At 34.0% G+C, this 25,817-nt stretch overlaps 1 protein-coding gene across 1 annotated transcript in view; it reads right to left on the bottom strand.

Annotated features, from left to right (window-relative positions):
• The window catches only part of NAALADL2 (N-acetylated alpha-linked acidic dipeptidase like 2), a 1,010,672-nt gene that overhangs the window by 150,006 nt on the left and 834,849 nt on the right, over positions 1-25,817 (bottom strand). The window contains exons 9-11 of the mRNA XM_081813090.1: positions 18,031-18,123; positions 15,111-15,316; positions 11,241-11,360 (exon numbers count right to left, since the gene is read on the bottom strand). Of these exons, the coding sequence (XP_081669216.1) occupies positions 11,241-11,360; positions 15,111-15,316; positions 18,031-18,123 (419 nt within the window). The remainder of the gene's footprint in view (positions 1-11,240; positions 11,361-15,110; positions 15,317-18,030; positions 18,124-25,817) is intronic.

Raw genomic sequence — 25,817 nt, 5'->3', positions numbered from 1 at the left:
ATAATTAGTTGGCCATATATGCATGGTTTATGTCTATACTTTCTGTTCTGTTCCACTGGCCTCTGTGCCTGTTTTTATGCCAGTACCATGCTCTTTTATTTTTTTTAAAGATTTTATGTATTTATTTAACAGAGAGAGAGTGAGAGAGCACAAGCAGGGGGAGCAGCAGAGGGAGAAGGAGAAGCAGGCTTCCCGCTGAGCAGGGAGCCCGATGCGGGGCTTGATTCCAGGACCCCAGGATCATGACCTGAGCCGAAGGCAACGCTTAACTGACTGAGCCACCCAGGAGCCCCAACTTTTTGATTAATATAGCTTTGTAATATAGCTTGAAATCAGGGACTGTGATACTCCCAGACTTGTTCTTCTTTGTTGGGATCACTTTGGCTATTTGAGGTCTGTTGTGGCTCCATATAAATTTTAGAATAGTTTTTTTATATTACTGTAAAAAATGCTATTGGAATTTTGACAGATCGCATTGAATCTGTAGACCACTTTGCAAAGCATGGACATTTTTTATAATAGTAATTCTTCACATCTAAGAACATGAATTATCTTTCCATTTATTTGTGTCGTCTTCCATCATTTTCATTAAGGTCTTATAACGTTCGGTGTACAGTCTTTCACCTCTTTGATTAAATTCATTCTTAAGTATTTGATTGTTTTCAGTGCTATTGTAAATGGAATTGTTTTTATTTATTTTTTTAAAGATTTTATTTATTTATTTGAGAGAGAGAGAAAATAAGAGAGAGAGTGGTAGAGAGCCTGCATGCGAGCATGAGCAGGAGGAGGGGCAGAGGGAGGAGCAGACTCCCTGCTTAGCAGGGAGCCTGCCGCAAGGAGCTGGGCTTGATCCAGGACTCCAGGATCATGATCTGAGCCAAAGGCAGATGCTTAACCCACTGAGCCGCCCAGTGCCCCAGTGGCATTGCTTTTAAATTTCTCTTTCAGATAATTCATTGTTAGTATATAGAAACAAATTATTTTGTTAAAGAACAAAGGGAGCCATTCAAATACAAAATATCAACACAAATACAAAATTCTTTGGTTAAGATGCTACTTAAAAATATAACTAAAAAACAAACAAACAAAAGCAAAGAAGTCATAATTTATACAACTTATTTGGGGTAAGCACATGCCAATAGAAACTAAAATTATCCCTATAGTTATATTTGAAAAGGTGTTTTTATTTGTTTGTTTGTTTGTTTGCTTTTAAGTAAGCTCCATGCCCAGCATGGAGCCCAATGCAGGGTCCAAGTTCATCACACTGAAACGAAGACCTGAGCCGAGATTACGAGTCAGACGCTTAACTGACTGAACCACCCAGGCATCCCTGAAATGATGGTTTGTTTAAACCATGAAGCCATATCTGTTGAAATTAATTTCATTACTCATAGAAATTTTAGATAAAATGTCATACATCGGGCGCCTGGGTGGCTCAGTTGGTTAAGCGACTGCCTTCGGCTCAGGTCACGATCCTGGAGTCGCTGGATCGAGTCCCGCATCGGGCTCCCTGCTCGGCAGGGAGTCTGCTTCTCCCTCTGACCCTCCCCCCTCTCATGTGCTCTCTCTCATTCTCTCTCTCTCAAATAAATAAATAAAATCTTTAAAAAAAAAATGTCATACATCATAAGGACAAAGCATTACTATTGTAATTGCTATATAGATAATTCACTGATGACATCAGTGGTAGGTTTTTAACTAAAATATATTAAAGATCAAGTGTGGGAAAAGAACAATTAATTCATCAGAATAAATTTCATTTTTTTACATAGTAAAGTGCATTGTATAGGTGAAACAGTTTTATCTAACCTGCCAACAATGGTGATTCACTAATAGTTCCTTTGAGTAAATGGCCATTCTATTGAGTCCTGTAGGGGTCTAGTGTTTAATATACCAATCAAAAAGTCATAGACTAAAACTAACTCAGCTAAAACCATTTAGGAACATGATATTCATTTTGATTGCATGAATGCATTCACAGTAAATTTGTTAATTTTTTAATATCTCTAATTGTTTGCACTATTCTTTGGCTATGTCATCCAAATATTTAGATCAGCTGCCTTCTGAAATTCAGGGTTTTAGCCAGAATCTGACGAAGACTTCCCTTGATATCTAGATTTAAATAAAAAGGGATTTACAAATTGTCAGCATATACGAACAGAAAACCTTGTAAAACGGTAATAAACTGGAGGGATTGCTTGGTTTTAACACAAAGAAAAGTATTGTAAACCTAGGAGACAGATTCACCTGCCAATAGAATCACAATTTTAAATGTGACACTTTACTGAGCTGTAAATTAGTGTAGGATAGGATTTTAAAACAGTTTATTACTGTTTATGGTCACTTCAGTTGGCTACTGGTAGTAGAAGCAGCAGAAAGGAAGATAAGTAGAATTAAGCAGAATCCACTGAAAAGAGTTGTAATGTACAGCGAGCAAGAAAGCACAGGGAATTTCTCTCCTTAAAAAAAATAAAAGATAAAAACTAACAAGGATAAAACCAAATACACAAACAAAAACTATGTCATGTATCATGAAAGACAAGTCAGTAGAGAATGTTTCAAAGCCAATTATACTTTTATATTTTATAGCAAGTAGAAGAGAAATTAAGCTTTGTTTCAGTACTCTCTATTAAAATTATCAACAAAAGAGAGAAAAAAAGAAAAGACAGCTTTTTAAATTCTACCATTATACCTTTTGTACTCTACCACTCTGCATTTTGGTCAATATTATGGACTAAATTGTGTCTTCCCAAAATTTATAGGTTGAAACCTAACCATCAAAATGACCATATTTATGGAGGTAAGACCTTCAACAAGGTCATTAAGGTTAAATGAGAACATAAGGATGGAGCCCTAATCCCATAGCACTGGTGTCCTTTTAAGAAGTAGAGGAGACTCGAGAAATGAGCATGCACAGGGAAAAGACCATGTGAAGACACAGTGAGAAGGTGGCCCTCTGTAAGCCAAGAAGAGAGGCCTTAGGAACAATTTCTCCTACCTGAATCTTATCTTGGACTTCTAGCTTCCAGAACTGTAAGAAAATAAATTTCTGTTCTTTAAACCCCCCAGTCTGTAGTATTCTGTTATGGCAGCGCTAGCAGACTAGGGCTAGTCATTTTAATTCCACAGTGTATAAAAATAAAATGAAGAGAAAAAAAATTTAACAACACTGTTATTTGAAAGTCAGGCTTCTAGAAACTCACCCATTTGAACCAATTACCTTCTGGGACTAACATGTCTCCTCTGTGTTGTTTCTACCCCATAGGGAATAGCGGCATGGTCAAGCAGAGTGGGAACCAGCACTGTGGCATTAGGTAGCAACTGTACAAGAACCACGGCAGACATGGCCGTGGCAGTTCAGTACCCCTCAACACAAGAGAAGAAGATCAGAAGCATAATGGAGTTGCACTTGACTTGAGCAAGGAAAGGGAAATGGACATCAGTTGTGTGGTTTGAAAAGAAGCATTGGTAGATCTGGAAAAGAGCAGTTGGTTTACATGATCGAAGTATGGAGCTTTGATAAGACAGATGGTTAAATGTCTTCAAGATTCTGAGTATATTCAACGTTTTTGCCACTGTTATATAATGCATGAATCTGAATTAAACCGATTTCATTGCCTCTTTCCTGTCAACTCCAGCATAGCACACATCACACTTACCCCTATGTTTTAGCAATTTATGCATGTCTGAGGTTCATGGTAAAGTCATAAGCTCCCGGGCAACAGGGGCATTTCATCTACTAATTGTGTTCCCTACAACACCTACAGCAATGTCATACACAGCTGGGTTCTTTATAAATATTTACCTTATTATAGAGCCCTGCAACAGACTGGGGGTATTCATAATGATGTAATACCGTAGTCTGGTTCTGGGCTCAAGGCTCTAATGAATGCAGCTGAATTAAGATATATGTACTATATTTCCTGGTGGGTAGTTCTTGGTATTAAAAAATAAAACATGAAAAAAATTTTTTAAAAACACTATAAAACTAAGGAAATCTTTGCTACTTTTTTGCAGGGACTTAAAAAAATAACAACACTGTCGGGTGCCTGGGTGGCTCAGTTGGTTAAGCGACTGCCTTCAGCTCAGGTCATGATCCTGGAGTCCTGGGATCGAGCCCCGCATCGGGCTCCCTGCTCGGCAGGGAGTCTGCTTCTCCCTCTGAGCCTCCCCCTCTCATGCTTTCTCTCTATCTCATTCTTTCTGTCTCAAATAAATAAATAAAATCTTTAAAAAAAATAACAACACTGTCTATCCTGTGGACTGTTTTATAATATTGATGCAATCGTTTGGTTTTGATCAGGTTTGCTAGTGTGGCAGGTGCTTCAAAAGTGACATTTAAGAAGACTATAGCTAGATTGACTACTTTCATATGTACGAATGCTTTAGGCTTGACCAAAATAACCTCTTAGAAATTTCATCACTATTTACTTGAGACTTACAGAGCACTGGCTAATATATAGATGATCAAATTCTGTTTTTCTAAAGGCAAAATTCAATACCTTCTGTGACTATGAAAGATGATTTCAAAAAATAAATGTGAAACAGCAGTATATAGAGAGGGATGTGTGGGTTTGTATTGCATCCTAATATTTAAAATTATTATTTGGGGAGAAATCTTATTTTATCTTGAATTCCATAACTGACTTTGCATGAAGACATTTGTGTTTCATTAACTAAGAGGACATTGATCTGTATATCCTTTATTGTACACTTAAGGATCAATGGAAATGGTTTTCAAGAAAGAGTTTTCTTCTAAAAAAGTGGATCTTACAAAGATCTTTTATTCCTTACTCATTCAGGAGGCCTAAATGAGTACCTATATATATATGTGTGTGTGTATGTGTATATATATATATATACACAGATTGAGAGAGACAGGGAGAATAAGGACTCAAAATGTTTGTGAATGAGAGGATAATAAAGGTTTATAATGCTCCTTAAAGATAGCTACTAAATTAAGTTCACCGTGTTTTGTATAAGATACGGAACAATACATACTGTTTAGAAGATTTCCATAAGATTAATAATTAAGGTGTTTTGCTACCAGGAAGAGAGTGAAATGTCAAGCCACGGACTAGAAGAAGATTTCAAAATATATAACCAACAAAAAACTTAAATTGAGGATATATAAAGAACTCTTACATATTGATAAGACAAAGATGAACAATTCTTTTTTTTTTAATAGGTAAAAGGCTCAAATGATCCTTTAGAGAGAAAGATATCCACATTATTAATCATTATTAATCATCAGGGAAATTCAAATTAAAACCCAAAAAGATACACTTACATATACTGATGTGTTGATATAGGGCAACTAGGACATTCATACATTGCTGGTGGTAGTGTAATTAATACTTTGATCAATTCTTTGGCAATCTACTAAAGTTAATCATGTGCCTACTCAGTGACCTACTGATTTCATTTCTAGATAAATACCCAAGAAAAATGAGTGCACCCATTCTACCAACACATAAGAATAATCATAGGAACTATATTCATTATAGCTAAAAACTAGAAATAATCATACAAATCCAAATGACCACAAACCATAGAGTAAAAATTAGGAAATTCACACCAGAATCTCTTATAGTACTATGTAGATGAGATTTTAAAATTTAACTAAAAAGTCCATTTATAATAGTTTACTGGCTCTTATAAAAAATTCTTAGTTTTATGTAATTGACATACTTTTTGATGTCTATAATGCACATATTAACATTACCATTGTAAGTTAAAAAAGTTATTTCACTGTATTTTTGCCTAGTAAAATGTAAACAAGAAGTAAATATTAATATGAAGTTAACATTTTTGCAAAGGAAATAGGTAATTAGGTAATTGATAGTTTGAAAATATATTCATTTCTGAAACAGGGATTTTAAGAGAAATACTAATATTTAATTTTTAGTTTTTTGAATTGAGATTTTTAATTCTAAAATTTACAAGCTAATTTAAGTGAACTAATTTTTGGGGAGGTAAAAATATTGGTAGCACAAAGGAAGCAGAAATGTAGATTCAAAATATTAACAAAACTAACAGAAAAAAATCAACCACATAAAACCTCAGTTTTTGACTTTTATTTACCATTCAAGGGGTACCTCACTTCCTTTCAGAAGACAAATGAATTTATTAGTTATCAGTGTTACAATTTAGAAAAATTAAGCATTTTTTTGAGTTTTTTCTTCAAGTTATACTGAAAGTTTCCAAATAAATACCAAAGAAGAGAGAGCAGTAGAATTAACTTTCATGTTCCTATTACCTAGCTTTGGTAACCATCAGTTTTTCATTATTCTTTAGGTAATTTTTTTTAAAGTCAATCTTTCATGAATTTTAAGAAAAACCTATAGTCACTAAGCATTTCTGCACAAAGCAAATGCACCCCTCCACTCAGGATGATTTAATTCAAATTTAGTAGATTAATTACAGAGAAATGGCTTCTTTTCTTAATTCAATGGTTTAATTCCTCTTCATTTCAAAATCAAAGTTAGAGTACCAAGCTGAAGGAAGAGCTCCAGAGGTAATGCATTCATCCCAGACATGACCGACTTGTTATCCTTGTCATCCCATGTCATTTACATGTTGTAAAACTACTGACACACGTAATGACATGGACATACATTTTTTTTTAATTTTTTTAATTTAAATTCAATTTAGTTAACATATATTGTATTATTAGCTTCAGGGGGAATTTAGTGATTCATCAGTTGCATATAACACCCAGTGCTCATTTCATCAAGTGCCCTCCTTAATGCCCATCCCCCCCACCCACCTCCCCTCCAGCAACCCTGTTTGTTTCCTAGAGTTAAAAGTCTCTTATGGTTTGTCTCCCTCTCTGTTTTTATCTTATTTTATTTTTCCTTCCACTCCCCTATGTTCATCTGTTATGTTTCTTAAATTCCACATATGAGTGAAATCATATGGTATTTCTTTCTCTGACTGACTTATTTTGCTTAACATAATATCCTCTAGGGACACCTGGGTGGCTCAGTGGGTTAAGCATCTGCTTTCAGCTCAGGTCATAACCCCAGGATCCTGGGATTAAGTCTTGCATCAGGCTGCTTGCTCAGCGGGGCGCCTGCTTCTGCCTCTGCCTGCCGCTCCCCCTGCTTGTGCTCTCTCTCTCTCTGACAAATAAATAAATAAAATCTTTTTTAAAAATACCCTCTTGTTCTATCCACATCATTGCAAATGGCAAGATTCCATTCTTTTTGATGGCTGAATAATATTCCATTGAAAAAATAAATATTTATAAATAAAATAAATATAAATATATATATATACATTTATTCAGCTGTAGATGGAAATCTGGGCTCTTTCCATCTTTTAGCTATTGTGGACATTGCTGCTATAAACACTGGGGTGCATGTGCCCCTCCAAATCACTATTTTTGTAGCCTTTGGATAAATACCTGGTAGTGCAAGTGCTGGGTCATAGGGTAGCTCTATTTTTAACTTTTTGAGGAACCTCCACACTGTTTTCCAGAGCGGCTGCACCAGTTTGCATTCCCAACGACAGTGTAAGAGGGTTCCCCTTTCAACATGGACATATTTTAAAAATCATTATGCTAAGGAAAAGAAACCACACAGAAAGGACTATATACTGAAGGTTTCCATTGTTTATGCTATTCTGAAAGACAAAACCATTTCAGCAAAAATCGGATGAGTCTTTGCCAGGAACTAGGAATAAAGAGAGGACACTGAATGTAAAGGGCTATGATGGGACATTTTGGGAATAGAAATACTGTATATCTTGATTATAATGGTGTTTATATGCTTGTACACATTTGTCAAAATTCATCGACCTGTATACTTAAGAAGGGAGAATTTTAGGGGTGTCTGGATGGCTCAGTTCATTAAGCATCCGACTCTTGGTTTCAGCTCAGGTCATGTCTCAGGGTTGTAGGATTGAGCTCCACGTGGGGCTCTGTGCTCAGGAGGGAGCCTGCCTGGGATTCTCTCTCCCCTTCTCCCTCTGCTCCCTCCCCTTGCTTGCATGTACTTTCTCTCTCTCAAATAGATAAATAAATCTTTAAAAAAAAAAAAAAGAAGGGAGAATTTTACTGTATGTAAACCATTATTTCAGTTCATCTATTTTTTTATTAACATATATTATTTGTTTCAGGGGTACAGGCCTGTGACTCATCAGTCTTATACAATTCACAGCGCTCCACATACCCTCCCCAATGTCCATCACCTATTAAGTCTAACTTAAACAAAAATAATAGCATACCAAGGTCTAATGGACCAAGGATGAAATGATCATCTTCCTTAATTGGGATAACACATTAAAAATGAAATTTGAACTGGTATTTGATTTAGGGCAACCATTTCACAGTTTTGTTTTTTATCAAGCTTATAATCCATTAAAATGTCCCATATGTGTCTAGTTTTTTAAAAAATCAGTACATTGAATACTACATCATAAACTAATGAGGTACTATATGCTGGCTAACTGAATTTAAACAAAAATCAATCAATCAATCAATCAATGCGGTACTGTAGCTTAATCTTTAAAGATTCCATCTGATATATTTATTTCTACCACATGAATCTAGATCTTTTTTATTCTGTACATTGCTATACAAGAGTATACTCCATATAATCTTATGTCATCCACAATTTAGTCAGCATGCTTTGTAAAAAAAATATTGTTCTTTGTAGAAAAATCATTTTTAATTTGCTTTTGTTTGGTTTACACTAGATTATATGAAACATGTATTTGTATATGGTAACAGAATCTAAGTAAACTGATGAAATATAAAGGTCCTGAAGACTGATAAAATGTCTTCTCAAGTGAAGGTACTTATGTTCTGTTATAATCAGTTCCTTTTTAAAAAAAAAAGATTCATTTATTTATTTGATGGGGGAGGGGCAGAGGACGAGGGAGAGAATCTCAAGCACACAGCTGAGCATGGAGGCCGAGGTGAGGCTTGACCCTAGGACCCTGAGATCATGACCTGAGCCGAAATCAAGAGTGAAACGCTGAACCAACTGAGCCACCCAGGCACCCCAGTTCCTTTTATTTTTTCAAGGAAACATTTTAAATCTTCTTTTTTAAAATGCCACTAGTGTTAAATTATTTTAAATTATATAAATTACTGTGAGGTTTTATTTCTTTCAGTTCTCTTCACCTTTATATTTTTACGTGTATTTATATATTTTAAAGAAAAATACCTGGCATTAAATAATTGTATGCAAATATATCTTAAATTACTATATATGTATTTGTTTTGTGTTAATAAAATTCAATATAGTTAAGTAATTCCCATTTTTTTAAATTGCATATGCTTTTGTTTGAATCTGTGATAATCCTACCTTTCTAATTTGTCCTATACAGCACACATATGCTCTCTCTCAAGTGAAAGGAAATTTTCTTTGAGTAAATTAGAATTTATATACTAATTCTTAGATTAGTATAGAAACATTTTCAACTACCGAACGAAAAGATTCCTCCCCCAAGCAGATAAGAAGGTACATCTTCCATGTCACTATTCATTATTGATAAACCATGCTGTACTTTTAGATAATTAGGTTTAAATGCTAATATTTTACAGTTCTCTATTACAAGATGTACAAAGATATTTTAAAAAGCAGTATATTCTCAGACACTTCTACAGATAGGTATTTCCCTAGATTTGATAGACCTTAATAGTTTGTTATTTCTATTTGCTTATGAATTTCAATGATTACTTATCTTCCAAAGTTCTCAAAATACAAATATTGTAACATGCAAGAAGGAAAAGACAAATTTTAAAATAACCCTCCCCAGTTACCGGATACTTGAGCTCATACTTTTTTCCTGATCACTCATTTGGACAGAAATATCTTAACTTTCTAAGAGAGATATCTGCAGCTGATTTTCCTCTTTTGAGTTTTTTCCAGGCAGGTAAGAGAGTCAGAATGCAAAGCAGTACAAAGCACATGAGGAATTCACTTACAGACCTGGATATAATTTAGGGCATGCACAATGGGGTTTTGCTGATCTCAAATGTACAGATTTATCTATTTCATTTTTCATAATGTCTTCTTTATTATACTACATATGGAAATGTCAATGAAAACTATTAAACTAGAAAATACTTTATGAAAATCATAAAATGTTAGTTTGCATTACATTTCAATCAGGCATTATGGCTAAAGTAAAGCACCGTTCATTATCTAGTTCAGTTTCTATGATACTCACTGGAAACTCTGTGGGAAACTAAAAGGTCATTTTTAATATACACCGATAATCCTTCAGGTTGAGAGAAAACCACCCCCCAGTGGTGACATTATTACTTTCATTCTGAGAAATAACACATATCACTTTATCTGTAGTATAAGTCATAAAAAGAATACAAAAATAAAAATGAACTCAACTAATAAACAGGAAAGATGTTCTGAAAAACTCTTTGAAACAGCCTGGAAATGACTAAATTCTTTTTTAAAAATTTTATTTATTTATTTATTTATTTGAGAGAGAGAGAGAGAGAGCAAGTGCTCGAGCAGGGGGAGGGGCAGAGGGAGAGAATCTCCAGCAGACTTTGTGCTGAGGGCAGAGCCTGACTTTGGGATTAACCTCAGGACCCTGAGATCATGATCTGAGCAAAAATCAAGAGTCAGATGCTTAACCGACTGAGCCAGCCACCCAGGAGCCCCCAAAGTGACTAATTTTTTTTCTTTTAAATAAATAGCTCTAGTGAGACATTATCACAAACTACTTGTTTTTTTTTCAAGTTACTCTATAGGAAAATGCATGCTACCCTTTCCCATAAGTATTTTTCAAATAGTATTTTCTAAATATCTTGGAATTAGTTACCACTATATTCTAGAAACTAGACACAAATCCTGCTTTTAGGGGACTTAAAATGTTGTCAAAAAGATAAGGCAGGTCTCACATTTGCTCAAAACATTACTTTAGAAGAAGTCTAAAAGTAAACAAGTTTACCAAAAAATGTCAAGATTAACAGAATTAGGAACTTGAGAGTTAAATTCAATTTTTAAGAAATAAATTTACATTTTTACATATGTTCTCTGTAACTGTAAAATTCTATCTACAACTATCACCATAGCAAGAGCAGAATTGCAGAACATAAGAAACTGGTTAAAGGAATATTGATAAAAGAATAAGCAATAGATTATTTCTTAAAACATAGATGGTTTTGTGCATATTAAAAATAAATGAAAACATCAAGACATGTCAAATTATAGAGAAATAGGCAGTTTTGTATAATCATTTTATTAAAAAGTAGTTCATCTTACCTCTATTACCAGTTGCCGAAGAGATGGTGAAGCCATGGAATGTAGACTTGAGTTACCCCTTATGGGACTATGGAGACTAACGTAAGCCACAACATTTCTCTGCAGAACCTTCTTGAAATCCTGAAACCAAAACAAACAAACAAATAAAAACCATTAATAAAAGTAACAGATTTTACTATATCAGTTATGTGTTGAATAATAAACACTCCCTACTTAAAGTCATTACATTACACAATTACTGTTTTAAAAAAAAATGTACTCTATTAGAGTGTACAAAGGTCATAAAAGGATTTTAAATAAAAGGGATAAGGAGTTACATATCACACATGACAAAATATTTTTAAGCATGTTCCTGAAAAAAGTCAAATCTTAAAAGAAAATGTTCTTAAATGGTTAACCTAGTATAAGATTCAACTTTAGAGTACAGAATGGAAAGTTTACTCTAGCCACAGCACTTAATTTTATAGTTACTGAGTTAGAGAACAGACACGGGTAAACTACTAGGGTGATTAATCAAACTAGGCCTTTCCTTTGAGACAATGAGCTCATTTTTACATGCAGTAGCTCTTTATTCTGAGCAAAATGGGGCATAATACACCTTTGTCCCTGCACATATTACCTGAAATAAAAGCTGATACATTTTATGCACATGAGTAGCATAAAATGATTTCAGCAGAATAGTTCTTCTACTTCTCTGCTGAGCTCTATCCCCCAAAACTGAAGACTACTGAGCCTATTAATAAGGTGCTGCTAAGAAGGCCTGATGTTATATTCCTCCTTTTTTGCACAAATATTTAATGACTAATCATCATGGTGACAATTCTATAGAAATGACCTAAAAACTGACCTAATTCATGTCTTAGGACCTTACCTTTCTTCCTCCAACACTATGACATGAAAGACAGCAAGAGCCTGTCTCCCTAGCAAATCAGTATGTGACTCCTATTTTAAGTTGAAAATTCAGTTACACCTCTGTAAGATAGGTGAAAACATTCCATTTAAAATTAATAAATGTTTTAAATGGACAGGAATGATGAACTGAAACTTAAATACTCCGCTTTGCACATAATGTTGTTTTTTAAAAAAGTCCCTTTTTTCGAAAAAAATGCCCCACAAGTGCTGTGGAAAAACAACTTCTATTTACACACTAGCACAGAGACACTGTCTATATGTTAGTCCATTTTACACTCATGAGAACCTCACATTAGTATACATGTGGAGGAATCAAGTCTTGGATAAAGCTAATCTCGCCTTAAGACCACAACGTTTTATGGTAGAAAGAATCTGAAGTCAGACTTTCTGACTGTAAATTCTGTAACATTTCCACAGTAGCCTGTGAAAAATGAAGAATCTTCAAAAGAAGAAATGGTACTTTTCATTTAGTAAATGGTACTATTTTATTTAGAAGCTGTACTACTTATTTAGTAAAATGTGGTAATTTTCCCCAAGGATCAAGATCAGTATTGAGTCACTTCTGTAATAACTCTATCACTATAAATTTCAGTTTTAAGTTTATTGACCAATATCACCTAATCTTTTTAATTACAGCTGTGGGCTTCAAGGGTTTCCTCTGCAAGCAGAATTAAATACGGCAATATGACATGTCAACAAGTGCTTTCCTCACTCGTCTTCACTAGGAAATCAGGTTAGAGCATAAAGTAAATGTTTCGTTCTCAGGAGTAGATTTGGTAAAAGTAGACAGAACAGGAAAACCAGTAGTTTTCTAAATTCCTTCTCAACTATTTAGTTATAAAATGGCTTCATGAACAGTATTGTAATAATCTTCTGAGATATAGTAATTTTACATAGTATATTTTATGAGCCAATAATCAAATCTTTATGTTATTCACCATCTTCTTCACTCTTGTATCTTTGCCTACCTAGTCATGGAAAAAGCCAGAAAGTGACTGAACTGATAATTAGTTGCCAAACATGCATATATACATAAATATGTTAGGACAGAGGTCCCTACTTTTTTTGAATAGGAAGAGCCTTTTTTAACATAAACACTTTTTCCTATGGACTTCCACATTATAGGTTTTTTAGTTGTACCTGCTGATAGAGAAAAATATAAAATTATTGAAAGATAAAATGAATTTGGTAAAACTTACAAATAAATTTATATTTTATCAAACAAAAAAAAATCTCCTCAATTTGAAAATATAATTGCCCATATACATGCAAGGCCACTTTACTGATTCAATTTACAGGCTATCATGCTTGATGGTCAAATAAATTCAAAGACTTTTTGCAATGCACTTCCCCATGCATAGGGGCTCAGGATATATAAGTTAGGGACTACTAATGTTGGACAAGCCAACTTTCAGAACATAGCTTAGAAATATACGAGTTAATTTAGGATTAATATGAATTTAATGAGAAAATTACTAGACTGATACGGAGAAGGCTGTATGATATAGAGGAATAAATTTTTGGAATTTGAAAATCTTTAAGACACTCTTTTTAAAATGCACCTTAATGTTGCAAGAAAACTAAAATACTATTTTATGATGAAAAGAATTCCAAAATACTAAAATCAGCCCAGATTACAAATATATTTCCCAAATTGCTTTTTAACCTGTTTATGTCTTTAAAGTAAGTAATTTGGAATAAAGTCTGAAAGGTTGGTTTAGCTATTACATTTTCCATCTAACTAAAAATATGTCAATTTAAAAATGTTCTTCCAGCAATAGATTTATTCATTTGAATTAGTTCTTTTGAATATGGAACAAATAGTTACACAACTAATTTGAGTATGAAAAATATTCTAATTTGCAACATATGTATCTTGATAAATTTTACACTAAAATTTTTCCATTCTTAAGACTTCTTTTTCTTCAAATTAAAAAGACACTTGCTATTTTCTTTTGTGCATCTTTTTGATATTTCCCTTGAAGTCAATAGACATTTTATCTTTTTTTTTTTTTGAGTTCTTAAATAAAAAATGAAATAGGAGAATTTCCCATTAGATACTTAGGTTGTTTTTTTTTTTTCTCCAAAGCTGAGATAGTAAATAAACTAGAATATCAAATAGTTGTATTTTCCTAGATAAAATTGTATAGATTTTCTCCTACATTTTCCACTAACCCTTTTTTTAAAAAAAATCATAAAGCAAATAGAATATCTCAGAGTTTTAAAATGTTTTCATTGTTTTTAATATGGCAGCAATCCAATTATCAGTTGATATATCCCATTAAAAATACAGTGCATCTGTGAAACACAGACCTATCAAAAGCATTTGAAACTTAAACATACCAGTGGTATTCTAACTATGACCCATTGCATGCTAGATTTCATTTGGACAAAGCCTTCCTAAGGTAGTTTAGGTAGGTAGGTAGGTTAATAGATAGATTTTTAGGAAAGAAGGAACAGAGAGATAGAAGTGTAGGAATAGAAGGAGGATGGAATGGAGGGAGTGAGAAGGAAGGAAACCACTATTTTAAGCTATGGTATGATGCTAAGATAGTAGATATTTAACATAAGAGACTGTTTCCTAATTCCAGATAATTGCCAGAAAGTTAAAAAAAAAAAAAAAGTAATTGTATGTATCACCTGATCTTTTCTTGTCCAGTAACTATCAACCTGTCTAAGGAGAAACACAATAACCAGGTAAAAACAATTGTGGGCATATCAAAGTCTGCAGGTCTGGTAGCAACAAGAGTAAGATAGTAGCAGATCATACACAGTTCACTGGCGTCTAATTCCCTCTCAATCTTATAGGTGATCTCAGCAAGTTAGAAGACAGGATAACTGGGTTGAAAGGTACATTCTTATCCCTGGCTTCAACAACTTTATTTTGTCAACTTAAGTCTAAAAGAGAGAGAGAGAGAGAGAGAGTGCATGAGAGCACAGTAATTAATGTACATTTACCTCTCCCCATTCATATGAGCCAATATTGCCAAAAGCTGTTCCTCCCCATGAACAGAAAACAATTGTGCGGTCTGGTCTCCACCCTTTCTTAACTCTTAACATCAAGGCCCGGATAAAAGCGGTGATTATGGCAGTGCTGCTGGCCCATTCTTGTCCGTAAGGACCATATATGGTATGATGGTGGCTGCCAACTATGATATACCGGTCTGGAAATAGAAGGAAACAAGGGCCATTAAAACAAAATATAAACCTTAACAATAAATTTAATGACATTTACATAGTCCTGTTACACAACTGAGCACCAATTATGTAAAATCGTCCTAATAATTAAGAGTACTTTAACATTTTTCACCCACTGTCTTGATTCACACATCTGTGTATATCAAAGCAGAGGCAGCTGCTGAACTCAATTATGATTCCAAAGCTTAGATCCATATTACTGTCCTTTGCAACATGCATATTAATTAATGAAGTATACAAATATGCCACAATGAAACCTTTATCTAACATTTTCCCAGAATCATAATGGGAAGTGTCCTGTAAACAATGTGTGTATGCTCAGTAAATATTAATGAACTATTAATACATATGAGGGAGCAGTCATTCAGTAGCTGTAAATATTAAATAAAGTGGTAGTCATATATGGATTTTGAAATAAATGAAGTATTTAGGGAATTAATTATAGCTTCCAACTTAGAGTTTTAGCTCCTCTCATTTCCCTGAAGGAAAAAAAAAATCAACATCAAAAGTCATCCAACTACTGTAAAAGTTTTCTTTTCACATTATTTCATATAATCATACAAAATTCATTAGACACAACATAAAAAGATCTCCATTACACATGGATGGGGCCTGCTCAGTGTACATTACTGACTATTGCCAATAATAAGGTAGAAAAAACTCTATCTCCAGAGTTTCTTCTGATTTGGTTGCCACTGAATGTTGCTGGTATAGAACTCTATTTCACCAAGTAGTCCTATACATCGGTGTAAAAAGATTTCTTCACTGAGTGTCATTTTATTCAGAGATGTTCCATAGCTCAATGGTGCAGACTCTGAAGCCAACCCTGCTTGGGTCTGGATCCAGACTATTCGATTTACTAGTTGTGTGACCTTGGAAAGCTTATCTAAGCTCTTTATGCCTTGATTTCTTCAAGTATAAAATGAAAATACAAATACCACATACATCATTCACTTGATTTGAGTTTTAAATGAGTTACTAAGTGTAAAGCACTTTGAACAGTGTCTGACACATAATAAGTACTACCTGTGTGTGGAATAAATGAATTACTCCTTTACTTCATGGCATCAAAAAGTTATTGGACAGAAAATCATTGCATGAAGTTATTTTAGTTTTCTACACTGATTTTAGAACCAGCAATGAATTTGATCTGCCAACATTTTATCAAAATTTAATTAATGGTATATCCAGGGTGGTTGCAAATGTTGAAACTCAGGGAATTTATTTACTCATCTCCCAGATATGTGTGAAAGTTCTGCTTGGGATTATCTGTATTCTAGATAAACCATATCCAAAAGCCTTAATGATTGTTTCTAATTTTCAGAGTCATTAAATAAGAAAATCATGTGAATGAACAGCCAATATTTTTGTGTAGAATTCAAATAAACAAAATTTGGGAAGCTTTGCTTATTATACACTGAAGAATATTACTGGTAAATTGATTTTAAGAAATTGATTTTTTTTCTATATTGAATTTCAATTAGGAAAGCTCTTTTACCCTCAAGCTAGTATAGTTTTGTACAATTTGGTTTTTCCATAAAAACTTGTAAATGTAGCAATGATGATAAATATTTCTGGTGCTTCAATTAGAGATTCTTATGATGGAAATTTGTTGAAATAGTTGAAATGCAGCCATGACAATTTCCAAGTCCATTTATATCTTGTATTGAAAGACATTAAAATCAGAGGTTGAAAGACATTAAAATCAGAGGTTGTTCAACATTGCTACTGTAAAGAAATCAGAGAAAATATGAACCTTCCATAAATTTTCTAAGAGTTGGCTGGCAAGAAACTTGGGGAGATGTAAAACTTGATCTCAAAATTCTCTAGGTTATCAATTACAGGGTCAATTTGACTAAAGTTGTGGAGAAAAATAATTCTCCAAGGAGAACCAGAGTCAGTATCCCAACCAAATCAACAGAAGTGGCATAAGACTGCAGCATTCTACCCGGTATGCCAAGCACTCAGACAGCAGGATGTGGCTCAATCTCACAATGCATTCAGGAGAATCTCTTAATTAATATATGTACTAGCTAGTTTTACTTTTTTTAGCCTGCATCATATTATCTGAAGATGCCATGAACATCCCAGAGCAAGGTGTACAATTATTTAAAATTTAGCCGGGTGATCATTTTCATAAGCATCTTCAAAACCTAAAGCCATGCAGACATTAGGCAGAACTGTCAGTGGACCAAGGTTCAGAGACAGAACATAGATTAGCACTGAAAGATTAGATTTTGGAGATAAAAACTTCATTATTTTTTTAAAGACACCATTAAAACTAAAATATTTTCTTTCTTAAAATGTCCTTTCTTGATAAAAGTAAAAACTCCAGTGGTTATGTTATAGTGAAGAAGAATAAACAAACAAACAAAAAACATTGGTTTTTGTAGCTTTTCTTCATGAGGCACATGCCAATTTAACAAATCTAAACTCTGTTTTCTTCTTTTGTTTTGTTTTGTTTCCCTTCTACTCTCTACTTTGATTTATTTTTGAAGAGAGTAAGAGAGAGAATAAAGACCTACTTCTTGGTTTCCTACTGACTCACTCTGAGAGTGGTATGAACTAGTTACATCTGAATTAGGAAATGCATTTAATTATGTTCTTACATTGTTATAGAGCATTTTCTTGTGATGGTTTAATAGATTATAAATACATAGAGAATCTCAGCCCTACTTACCTGGAGATGTCAAGCCCTTTAAATATCCAACAACATTAGTAACTGTTTTGAATTTTGTAACTGTCTGAACTTGCATGTTGACAATTCTTTCATCTGAAAAAAAAGTAAGATATTTACTTTTCTATATTCTGTTGTTTTTTCTTAAAACATTCAAATTAATTTATCTAATATCACTTACAAAAGAATTCCAAACAATTGAATTTTTTTAGAAAATCAAAGTTATACCTTTTGACAAATATCTATTCAATACTTTGTGTCAACTCTATTTTAAGTACTTGTTATACAATGATGACTAAGTTACCATTGCTGGCCTCACAGACCTGCAGAGCTATAAAGAGGCAGCTCTAAGCTACAATTAAGTTCAATATGAGAGCACCCAGAAGACCTCAGGGAGATGTGGACAACTCATATTTTAAAAAAATACATATCAGATAAAAATATTTCTGAAGAAATTTAAGTACTTTTCTAGCTTCAGAAAAAAGAACATGTGGAAGCTAATTTAACCTTCCTGTATGACTCATTACTACATTATCACATTGAAAACTGTAAAGCATTACAGAAATTAAAAGAATAAAGCTTTCTAAAGTTAGACATATTTCCAAATATTGCAGTCTTCATTTTCACCTGTGTGACTGCTTCTCACCTGTATTCTAAATCTCCACCAAATTGCTCTGCCTCTTTGAGTTCTTGTATTCATGCCTGATATTCAAAAATTAAGGCAACAAATAAGGCAAAGACACCAATCAGGAGATACTTCAGTCATAGTCCTGAAGCTGTCTTTGAAGGCCTTTAGGGGTGACATGTATTAATCCTGTATTTGATGGATCCTGGGAAGTCTGGGGGTAGGAAGTTTCTAGGAGAGGTTCAAGGGCAGCCACGAGGTTCTGTTGGGGGTGGGTAGGGGTGGCCATTAGAAAGCAGCTAATGCAAAGCAGCAGCACTATACTGACAGCCTTCAGATGTCACTTCTTTCTAGTAGATGAAAATTGATATGATAAATAAGTTTCTTCTTTCCTTGAATGTACCCTTTCTAACCATTTAAATGGGAAATCAGTATTCTGAATTTGTTAAAATTAAAACTAAAACAGGAGTAAAGACACCATGAGAGAATGCCTGAGCACCTCATATATGAGAAACGGAAATCTGCTTAGAGCCCGAGTATTGTGGTTTTAATTTAGGTGCTATGCATTTTTGTCTGCTTTAAATTAATATACTTGGTTTTTTACAGCAGTTTCAGATTTATAGAAAAATTGATCAGAAAATACAAAGTTCCCAAATATCCAATCTCTCTCCCTTGCTTCTATTAACATCTTTCATTTGGGTGATCTATTCATTATCATGATAAGCCAGTATTAATACATAATTATTAACTAAAGTTCATAGTTTACATTAGGCTTCACACTTTGTGTTATACCTACTATGGATATTGACAAATGCATAAGGGCATGTGTCCAACATTACAGTATCATACAGAACAGTTTCATTGCCCTAAAAATTTCCTGTGCTCTACCTTTTCATCCTTCCCCTACTCCCTCCTTATTGAACCCCTGGCAACCACTGATCTTTTAAATTTCTCCATAGTTTTCCTTTTTCCAGAACATCATATAGTTGGACTCATACATTTGTTTTTTGTTTTGTTTTAAGATTTATTTATTTATTATAGATAGATAAATAGCAAGGGTGAGAGGCAAAGGGAGAGGGAGGAGAGAATCTCAAGCAGACTCCCCACTGAGCACAGAGTCCTAACTCCTGGATCATTTGTCCTTGTCTGATTTTGGTATCTGGATTATACAGCCTCACAAATGTTTAGGGATATTTGCTTCTTTTCCTGGATTTTCTAAGAGTTTATATGTAGCACAGGGATTATCCATTTTACAAAGGAGTACTAGGATTCACACATAAACTATTTGGTCCTCATAGTTTGTGTGTGGGGTGGAGAAGGAGGGTACATTCTCACTTAATGTATATTTTCATTTCATTTAATTAATATTTTAATTCAATTCAATTCAATTCAATTCAATTCATTTAATTAATAAATATTAATGGTTATAAACACATTCAGATTTTAACATGTTCATTTCTTCTAAATTTATTTGCACTTAATTGTTCATGCTTCCAAAAAAAGAGAATAAAAAAAAAGAAAATCATTGCCATATATAGTTGTTTTTTGTTTTTTTGTTTTTTTTGGTCCTCTTTTCTAACATGAACTCACTCATCTTTTTTTCCCTTATCAGTTTTGCCAGAAGTAGTTAATTTATTAGTATTTTCAAATGGGATTCATAGATCCTCATTATATATTTTTTCAACTTCAATATTATGTTCTATGCTTACCATTACCTTTGCTCAATTTCACCTGGATGCATTTAAGGCTACAGATTTTTTATATAGATGTGGTATATTAATTTCAACATATAGTTTTATTATTTTACATTCTCAATTTTAGAATTTTACTATCATTCTTTTTTTAACACTATTCTGAGTTTGCAAGTTATTTTTTAAAAGATTCACTTATTAATTTGAGAGAGAGAGAGAAAGAGCAGAGAGAAGGGGGAGAGGGAGAGGAAGAGAGAGAATCTCAAGCAGACTCCCCGCTGAACCTGAGGCGGGGCTCAATTTCAGGACTCTGAGATCATGACCTGAGCCAAAACCAAGAGTCAGTCACTCAACTGACTGAGCCACCCAGGGACTCCCCTATCATTCTTCCTATAATACATATAATACATTAGTTCAAATATTTTTTTAAGTATCCAAATACAAGATGTATGTTACTATTGATATCTAACTTAATTACGGACAGTAAGCAAGGTCTGTAAGCTATTGATTCTTTGATATTATGTGAGAATTGTTTTGTCCTCATGTACTGCTATATTCCCACTGTAATTTACCAGAATCCATAACTTCCCACCACCAGGCAACCACCAGGTAAACTCTTTTGCTTATTTCTCTGATTTTTTGTTCCATCTTTATTTTTGCTTCTGGATATTTGACTTTCTTTTTTAATAGCTGCTTTTTAAAATGCTTTTTCTTCTATTTCATACAGTCCTCAACATTTGTATGGAAGCATTTCAAATACTTTATCCTGACCTCTTTACATCTTAAAGTCTAAGATTGCTACCTAGAAAATACACAGAGATCTGAAAAAGTGAAGACAATCTTTTGCTCGGAGGAGGATGCTATATTTACATTGGATCCTCCTAACCGACAGAAGGACCTTCTTATGTACCATTGTGCAAGGGCCAGACCAAAATAACGATATCTAATATAGCAAAAATCACTTTTTCATCTATTTATTTGCATCCCTATACATGATATTGATCCTAATACTTATTGTTTTATAATATTCCATGCCCATATCTGAAAACAAATATTCATAGTCTGTTTCCCTTCATGAGAAGCAGCACCATGATCACACTTTCACTTTTAACATGAATGTCAGCAAAACCTTGGATAAACTCTCAAGACACATCTATTGCTGTTAGCATTGCTTATTTAAATAACCCATTGGCAAGGCAATATTACTCTTCATAGTAATAATAATAGTAATCCTGTACTTTGGAGTTTATTCTACAAGAATAATTGAATTCTTCCCAGTATAATCTATAATAATAATTACAAAAAAAAACAACATAAATATCCCAGACAGGGAAATGACTTAGAAAATTGTGATAAAATGTGTGCCTGTTAAAATATAAAAATATGTAGAGACATGGATACCCAAAAATAGAATACCAAGAGATATAGATAATGACTGAACTTCGGTAAAAATGTGTGTTTACAGACAAAATATTAAAAATGAGAGAATAAATAAATGAAACAAAAACTGGGTTAGGAAGGCCTCCCAGGGTCTGCTGGGGTGAAATACTGTTGTAAAAAGGCTTGAACATACCTGAACCCTTGGACATTTATTCTTCTCCTCCAGTTCCCAGGGGTGGTGGGAACCAAAACCTAAGGAGACCATCTTCCCCTATTGCTCCACCTTGTAACACCAAATCCCTGAAAACTGAGGCTGCCCGGGGAACTGTCAGAAGACACGAAGACTCCCATTATGCAAACCCAGAAAGATAAAAACTGGGGTCTGACTCCAGTTCTGCCCTCCTATAAGTCATAAGACGGTAGCTAATACTTTCAGAGCAACAAAAACTCCCAGACTAGAATAACTAAATATCTGGCTGTGAGGTCCACAACCACACAAAAGAAACATAATGAACATATATCCTACCTAAAATAAATATATTGAAACATACAACACATGAATTTAAAAATAAGCATCATAATTAAACACAAGAACAGAAGGGGATCCATTAGCAAAAAGAAACAACCAGAAAACATTTTAAAAAGAAAAAATAATAGGTAAGGAAATAGAATAATTAGAAGAAATATGACAACAGATAGGATTAATAGATAGAGATGGTAAGTAATAGATATAACTGACAACTGAATTTAAGAACTATATCAGATGAGAAATTTTTCCAGCAACCACAGAAAACGATAAAGAGAGAAAATAGGAAAGTACAATTAAAATTCATGGTGGATAGAAATAGGATTTCTAGAAATGATACAAGAAGAAGAAGAAAAATAAATGGAAGAGAGAAAATATTTAAAGAAATAATATTTTTCCAGAAAAAGGGAAAAACACATCTATATATTTTATTTTATTCTTGTTTTGATTTGTTTTTGTTTTTGCTTTAAAGATTTTATTTGTTTATTTAACAGAGAGAGAGAGCACAAGCAGGGAGAGCGGCAGGCAGACAGAAGCAGGCTCCCTGCAGAGCAGAGATTTACAAATATGGAAAGAAAAAAAATTAGGTATTGATAAGTCCTTCTGGTTTTCTAGATAGATATAAAAATAAATAAAAATATAATCTGTATGTACACACATATATATTTATACATATTTATATTAAACTATATTTCCCTAGTTTTGTTTACTAAGTACTGAAAGAAGTAACACTCCAATAGCAATGAGCACATCTAGAATCCACGTCTCATTTTCTAGATACCATTCTCTACTCAAAGGAACTAGGACTCTTTGGAGAAATGGTTGATAACAGGGTTGGGGCCGGGAAGCACAAAATGATCTGGCATATCAAATTTTTGCTGTCTCAAAAACAAAGGAAATTTCCAAAGAATAACGAGAATATGCCAATAGACAGAACATAGGTTAAAGGTCATATTTTGGGCTGACCTGGGGCAATTTGAGTATCAAAAAAAAAAAAAGTAGTACTGAATTATAACCCATTGAATAAATTAAGGATATAAATGCTAATTATATATAATAAATTGATACTCTATGTATAAGTAAACACCCAAACAAATAGGAAAAAGAGAGCTCTTCTTTACAGTAGAGTGCCAACTAATAAAAGCAGAAGGAATGATGAATTTGGAATGTCACTGTTGGCATCATCTTGGTAATGACTAATTGGGCATAAAACATAAATAAACATTTAAACTAGTGGGTGGACATAAAAGGGGGTGGGAACAGGATCTTCGCATGATTTCAAACGATTATTAATTGTAAAAGAAAAAAATTTAAAAATAGTAACCTCAAGGAGGAGCCCTCACAGATTTTTGATTACTTTAATTGAATTATCAAGGTTAGCATTACCAGTAATGGGACAAGCTGATATCAGTAATAGGGAAAAAACAGTCTCACTCTGTAATATTGCTGTCAAAGATGCAGAGGCTGAAATTATTCATGGGAAAACATCAGCTAAACCCATACTGGGGAACATTGGCGGATAGCAGGCATGTAAGCTTCAAAACTGATAAAGCAATGGAAGTCAAGCAGAGACTGAGACTATTCCAGGCTTAAGGAAATGGGACACTTGATAACTCACAACACGTGACCCTAGTTTAGATCCATTTGCTATTTAGGTCATTACTGAAACAACTGGCAAAATTCGAATGGGGCCTTTGGAGTGCATGGTAGTAACGTATCAATGTTTCATTCCTGGTTGTGATGGTTGTGCTGTCTGTGTAGAGAAAATGTCACCGTTTGTGGGAGAATTCAGATGTGATGGCTCATCATGTCTATAGCTTGCTCTCAAGTAGTCGAGAAAAAAATATTCCTTGTACTATTCTTGAAACTTTTCTGTAAGTTTGCATTTGTTTCAAAATTTAAAAAAAATACATTTGAAATTAGAAAATCCTGGATAACATTTAGATGCCGTTTGTTATTTAAAGTCAATGCATGTATGTGTGTATGTATTGCTACTTTAAGATAACATTTCCAGCTCACATTTGCCAAATGTTTTCTATCTTTCATGCTTCAAAGTTTGATGGCAGCTTTAAATTTGATGTGTGAAGTTCAAAAGATTTCAAGATGACAAAAATGTGTTCCACTCAGAGAACATTTGTATTCAAATAGGGTGAGGAGCGTCAGAGCTGAAACATAAAAGTAGTTGCCTCTCTCTAGTCCTTAACTTCATCATGTGCAGAGAAAAATACTACAGAAATTATTTTCCAGTGATAATTCTGTCTTGCATTTTTGTTGTTATTATGAAGACTTGACTAGTTGTCTCCTTCATCATAGTTAACAAGGCTTCATGTCCACTTGCACTGTGAGTAAGCATGACCCAATAGCTAGGAAAAATCCCAACCTTATTTAGAGAGATTTGAGGACTAAAAACTGCTGCTAACTCTTGAATCCTAATTCCAATAAATAGGCCTTTGTTGGTTTCTTAAACATAGTTCTTGCTTGGATTCCTAATTTTAATTGAGTATTTCTCTCATTCTGTGTACCTGACTCTCTTTTTAGCTACCTGACTCTAGAAAAGAACTTTTAGGATTAGGGCTATGATTTGTTTTCTTTATTTTTCAATTTCCCTGCACCCTAGGGACTGTAATCTACTCTAGAATCATACTTTTGATGATTGGGACTCTATAAACTGCTAGCATCTTTCCTAAATGACAACTGCTTCCCTAAATACCTGAGTATAAACTGCTTATGGATTCTATGTCATCACAGCTTATATAGCTTTCTGAATGCTCCATTTTTCCACGTGACATCTTCCTATGGCCAAATGTTTTTTTCACCCAATATTATTGATTGACATCATATGCTCTAGACCGAGGGTCTTATTCAAAATATTTATCAAAATATTTATCAACAGATACAGCATACATGCTGACCAATCAGAATGCACTGGCAGCAAGTAATTGGAGTGCCAACACCAGTGGATACAAACTGATATCATCAGACCTGCCCCAGATACTATGTTCTCCTTGCCATACTGCAATCTTCTCAGGAACTCCGTTTCAGTCTACCCTGCAGGGAACATCACATTACACAAGAGTTCTACACAAGCAAGGGGTGCCTGGGTGGCTCAATTGGTTAAGCTTCTGACTTTGGCTCAGGTGATGATCTCAGGGTCCTGGAATCGAGCCCTGTGTCTGGCTCCACATTCAGCAGGGAGTCTGCTTTTCCCTCTCCCTCTCTCTCTGCCTGTCCCCCCCCCACCTTCATGCATGCTCTCTCTCTCTCTCTCAAATAAATAAAATCCTTTTTATTAAAAAAAAAGTAAAATTTTATTTTATTATGTTATGTTAGTCACCATACAATACATCATTGGTTTTTGATGTGGTGATCCACGATCCATTGTTTTCGTATAACACCCAATGCTCCGTGCAGTACGTGCCCTCCTTAATACCCATCACCCCCATCCCCCTCCCCTCTAAAACCCTCAGTTTGTTTCTCAGAGTCCATAGTCTCTCATAGTTCATCTCTCCCTCCGATTTGCCCCCCTTCATTTTTCCCTTCCTTCTCCTAATGTCTTCCATGCTATTCC

The sequence above is a fragment of the Leptonychotes weddellii genome, chromosome 1 (assembly GCF_054177405.1).
Source record: "Leptonychotes weddellii isolate Sample4059 chromosome 1, ASM5417740v2, whole genome shotgun sequence".
Taxonomy (NCBI): Eukaryota; Metazoa; Chordata; class Mammalia; order Carnivora; family Phocidae; genus Leptonychotes; species Leptonychotes weddellii.
Note: the sequence above shows the minus strand (reverse complement) of the source record. Positions and strands in the feature narration are given on the sequence as shown.